This window comes from Tachysurus vachellii, chromosome 3 (genome assembly GCF_030014155.1).
Source record: "Tachysurus vachellii isolate PV-2020 chromosome 3, HZAU_Pvac_v1, whole genome shotgun sequence".
NCBI lineage: Eukaryota > Metazoa > Chordata > Actinopteri > Siluriformes > Bagridae > Tachysurus > Tachysurus vachellii.
In genome coordinates, this window is record NC_083462.1 from 1,745,918 (window position 1) to 1,752,749 (window position 6,832).

The 6,832-nt window shown below is 39.1% G+C and overlaps 1 protein-coding gene across 1 annotated transcript in view; it reads left to right on the plus strand.

Annotated features, from left to right (window-relative positions):
• The window catches only part of ddx47 (DEAD (Asp-Glu-Ala-Asp) box polypeptide 47), an 8,184-nt gene extending 2,027 nt beyond the window's left edge, over window positions 1-6,157 (plus strand). The window contains exons 5-12 of the mRNA XM_060865261.1: window positions 1-10; window positions 97-168; window positions 4,322-4,438; window positions 4,536-4,682; window positions 4,949-5,086; window positions 5,202-5,272; window positions 5,671-5,800; window positions 5,922-6,157. The exon at window positions 1-10 is cut by the window's left edge and continues 109 nt beyond it. Coding sequence (XP_060721244.1) covers window positions 1-10; window positions 97-168; window positions 4,322-4,438; window positions 4,536-4,682; window positions 4,949-5,086; window positions 5,202-5,272; window positions 5,671-5,800; window positions 5,922-6,068 — 832 coding nt within the window. The 3' untranslated portion in view covers window positions 6,069-6,157. The remainder of the gene's footprint in view (window positions 11-96; window positions 169-4,321; window positions 4,439-4,535; window positions 4,683-4,948; window positions 5,087-5,201; window positions 5,273-5,670; window positions 5,801-5,921) is intronic.
• Window positions 6,158-6,832: the final 675 nt, after the last annotated feature.

Genomic DNA, 6,832 nt, shown 5'->3' on the forward strand with positions numbered 1-6,832 from the left:
TGAGTCAGAGGTAAATGATGATTACACACCAGACTGAAGCAGATTCTTAACTCCTCAGCTTCTGACTTTCTGTCTGTCTTTCACTCCATTTCTCAGGTGGATAAGATTCTGAAGCTGATTCCCAGAGAGAGACACACATTCCTGTTCTCTGCCACCATGACAAAAAAGGTATACACACACTTATATACACACACACTCATATACACACACACACTCATATACACACACTCATATACACACACATACACACACACACTCATATACACACACACACTCATATACACACACTCATATACATACACTCATATACACACACATACACACACACTCATATACACACACTCATATACACACACTTATATACACACACACTCATATACACACACACACTCATATACACACACTCACTCATATACACACACTCATATACACACACACATTCATATACACACACATACACACACACACTCATATACACACACACACTCATATACACACACTCACTCATATACACACACTCATATACACACACACATTCATATACACACACATACACACACACACTCATATACACACACACACTCATATACACACACACACTCATATACACACACACACTCATACACACACTCATATACACACACTCATATACACACACTCATATACACACACATACACACACACACTCATATACACACACTCATATACACATACACTCATATACACACACTCATATACACATACACTCATATACAATATACACACACTCATATACACACACTCATACACACACACTCATATATACACACACACTCATACACACACACTCATATACACACACTCATATACACACACACTCATACACACACACTCATACACACACACTCATATACACACACACTCATACACATACACTCATACAATATACACACACATATACACACACTCATATACACATACACTCATATACACATACACTCATATACAATATACACACACTCATATACACACACACTCATATACACACACACTCATATACACACACACACACATACACACACACACTCATATACACACACACACTCATATACACACACTCACTCATATACACACACTCATATACACACACACATTCATATACACACACACACACTCATATACACACACACACTCATATACACACACACACTCATATACACACACTCATATACACACACTCATATACACACACTCATATACACACACATACACACACACTCATATACACACACTCATATACACATACACTCATATACACACACTCATATACACATACACTCATATACAATATACACACACTCATATACACACACTCATACACACACACTCATATATACACACACACTCATACACACACACTCATATACACACACTCATATACACACACACTCATATACACACACACTCATACACACACACTCATATACACACACACATTCATATACACACACATACACACACACACTCATATACACACACTCACTCATATACACACACTCATATACACACACACATTCATATACACACACATACACACACACACTCATATACACACACACACTCATATACACACACACACTCATATACACACACTCATATACATACACTCATATACACACACATACACACACACTCATATACACACACTCATATACACACACTTATATACACACACACTCATATACACACACACACTCATATACACACACTCACTCATATACACACACTCATATACACACACACATTCATATACACACACATACACACACACACTCATATACACACACACACTCATATACACACACTCACTCATATACACACACTCATATACACACACACATTCATATACACACACATACACACACACATACACACACACACTCATATACACACACACACTCATATACACACACACACTCATATACACACACTCATATACACACACTCATATACACACACTCATATACACACACATACACACACACACTCATATACACACACTCATATACACATACACTCATATACACACACTCATATACACATACACTCATATACAATATACACACACTCATATACACACACTCATACACACACACTCATATATACACACACACTCATACACACACACTCATATACACACACTCATATACACACACACTCATACACACACACTCATACACACACACTCATATACACACACACTCATACACATACACTCATACAATATACACACACATATACACACACTCATATACACATACACTCATATACACATACACTCATATACAATATACACACACTCATATACACACACACTCATATACACACACACTCATATACACACACACACACATACACACACACACTCATATACACACACACACTCATATACACACACTCACTCATATACACACACTCATATACACACACACATTCATATACACACACACACACTCATATACACACACACACTCATATACACACACACACTCATATACACACACTCATATACACACACTCATATACACACACTCATATACACACACATACACACACACTCATATACACACACTCATATACACATACACTCATATACACACACTCATATACACATACACTCATATACAATATACACACACTCATATACACACACTCATACACACACACTCATATATACACACACACTCATACACACACACTCATATACACACACTCATATACACACACACTCATATACACACACACTCATACACACACACTCATATACACACACACATTCATATACACACACATACACACACACACTCATATACACACACACACTCATATACACACACTCACTCATATACACACACTCATATACACACACACATTCATATACACACACATACACACACACACTCATATACACACACACACTCATATACACACACACACTCATATACACACACTCATATACACACACTCATATACACACACTCATATACACACACATACACACACACTCATATACACACACTCATATACACATACACTCATATACACACACTCATATACACATACACTCATATACAATATACACACACTCATATACACACACTCATACACACACACACTCATATATACACACACACTCATACACACACACTCATATACACACACTCATATACACACACACTCATATACACACACACTCATACACACACACTCATACACACACACTCATATACACACACACTCATACACACACACTCATACAATATACACACTCATATACACACACTCGTATACACATACACTCATATACAATATACACACACTCATACACACACACACTCATACACACACACTCATATACACACACACTCATATACACACACACACTCATATACACACACACACTCATATACACACACACTCATATACACACACACTCATATACACACACACACTCATATACACACACACTCATATACACACACACACATACAATATACACACTCATATACACACACACTCATATACACACACACTCATATACACACACACTCATACAATACACACACACTCATACAATATACACACACTCATACACACACTCGTATACACACACTCATATACACACACACACTCATACACATACACTCATATACAATATACACACACTCATATACACACACACACTCATACACACACTCATACACACACACACTCATACACACACACACTCATACACACACACACTCATACACACACACACTCATACACACACACACTCATACACACACACACTCATACACACACACACTCATATACACATACACTCATATACAATATACACACTCATACGCACACACACACACTCATATACACACATACACTCATACACACACACTCATACACACACACACTCATATACATACATGCACTCATATACATTCACACACTCATATACATACACTCATATACACACACGCACTCATATACATACACACACTCATATACATACACACACTCATATACATACACACATATACACACACACTCATACACACACTCATATACACATACACTCATATACAATATACACACACACACTCATACGCACACTCATATACATACACTCATATACACACACGCACTCATATACATACACACACTCATATACATACACACACTCATACACACAGACACACACTCACAAACACACACTAGTATATACACACACATGTACACTCACAGTCTCCTCTCTCTGTTCCACAACTGTGTGTGTGATGATTAGGTCCAGAAATTACAGAGAGCTGCCTTAAAGGATCCGGTGAAATGTGCCGTTTCTACCAAATATGCCACAGTAGAAAAACTGCAGCAATATTACATATTTATTCCAGCTAAATATAAGGTAACACACACACACAACACATGCTACATATTTACTGTGGTTCTAATGAGGAAATAAAATACTGTACATCCACTCTGTCTGTGTGTGTGTGTTTCAGGACTGCTACCTGGTCTCTATACTGAATGAATTAGCAGGGAACTCGTTCATGGTGTTCTGCAGCACGTGTAATAACACACAACGTGTGACACTGTTACTGAGGAACCTGGGAATCACCGCCATCCCACTCCATGGACAAATGAGTCAGGTCCACACACACACACACAAACACACGCACTCAACATACTTAAATTTCTGTTGTACTTTGTGCTAGTTAATGAGGAGGTGATGTAAATGCGCCCCCTGGTGGGGACTTGGACTGCTGCATGGACTTCAGAGATGTTCCATATTTGCATAAATACATTTGTCCTTCTTTGAGAAAATAGAACACACATTGCCCTGTTAAACACCTGGGGGTGGGGTGCTGCCAAAAACCCAGTGCTTACTGGTTTGTTTTGTTTGTGTTGTGTGTAGAATAAACGTCTCGGTGCCCTGAATAAGTTTAAGTCGAAGTCTCGCTCTGTGCTGCTGGCGACGGACGTGGCCTCTCGTGGTTTAGACATTCCACATGTAGACTGCGTCATCAACTTCGACATCCCCACACACTCAAAGGTAACACACAAAACATTAGTCGACACACACCACAGGTGACTAAACACAACCCTGACGAAATATTCCATCAGTGTGTGAGGGCTGGTTGTGAAGTGTGTATGTGAATGTGTTTCAGGACTACATCCACCGTGTGGGGAGGACGGCCCGAGCAGGACGATCGGGAAAATCCATCACCTTCGTTACACAGTAATCCGGTTACACACACACACACACACACACACACACACACACACAAAACACACTTAAACCTCACATGACACACTGTAAATAAATGAATCACATTTAGTCTGAAGAAATACATCGATATCTAAACAGTAAATTATTCATCGCTGTAAATCCACACAGAAAGAATTAAACATTGCTTTAAACTGAACATATTGTAAATCACCCTAAACGAGATCAGATCAGACGCACTCAAGTCAGTTTAAGTCACTTAACACAGTGCAGTAAACACAGTTAAGGATGTTGTCACTGTAAAGAAAAAACATACCTCATGCAGACAGGAAGTAAACAATGGTAATGAGTTTGTAACCAATATAAAGTGACGCTTTCTGATCGTTTGACGTTGAGTTTTCTGTCCTCAGGTACGATGTGGAACTTTTCCAGCGAATCGAAACTCTGATTGGGAAAAAACTGCCTGCTTTCCCCACACAGGAAGAAGAAGTGATGATGCTGGTGGAGCGAGTGAGCGAGGCACAGAGATACGCTCGACTCGTACGTCTCATACGTTTCTCGTCGTGTCGTGTGATTTGTTTCATATATTGAACTTAATATTAACTTGATAATTAATTGAACTTGATATCCCTCCTTCGTCTGTATCTTTCTCTCTCCACAGGAGATGAAGGAGCAGGGAGAAAAGAAGAAAAGGAAAGGACGAGATGAAGACGGAGACGATGCTGAACACTCGAGCGGCGTGCGTAAAAAAGTGAAAGGAGGAAAATTTGCAGGCGGACGCGGTGGCGGCTCCAGGAGAGGGCGCTAGAGTCGTGCTGCCTCAAATGAAATGTCTTTGTATATAATACATTTGTGATATTTCTCATTAAATAAATGTTGTTTTTTCTTTCCTTTAAACTTCTGTGCAGTTAGTCAGATGTTAGAAGTTCTAATCAGTTAACAGTCGGAGATCACTGGTAGATGATTTAATAAAAATATCCAGATTTGTCCTTAAATGACAAATGATCTGTTCGCCTCTATGTGCTGTAAGACAGAGCTGTAAGATGGAGCTGCTGTTCTTTGCGGTGACGGGTATGACTGAAACTTATGTAGATGATACCACTGTTGTGTGGTGTATTAGGAAATGGAATGAGGAGGAACACAAGAGCCTGATTAATGGCCTTGATTTGAGGTGTCAGCACAGCAAACGTCTTCAGCTTAATACCTGCTAGACAAACAGGTTGTGGCTGATTTCTCTACGGTGTTTGAAGTGGTAGCTCGGTGGTTAACGTGACTGCTGATTGGAAGGTAGTGAGTTTGAATCCCAGGGCCACCAAGCTGCCACTTATGGGCCCCTGAGTGAGGCCCTTAACCCTCAAGCGCTAGTGAGATAAACGAGTCACTCTGGATTAAGCTGTAAATGTAAACGGTCACCACTAAAGGTCAGAACATTTGGATGATACAGATAAAAGTGAAATCTGATATAAAACAATACAAAAAAAAAAATAACTGAAGGTTTAATATTGATAATTTACTGATCCTTTATACAATAAAAGGCGTAATTACACAAGTGTCCAGTAGGTGGCGGTGTAC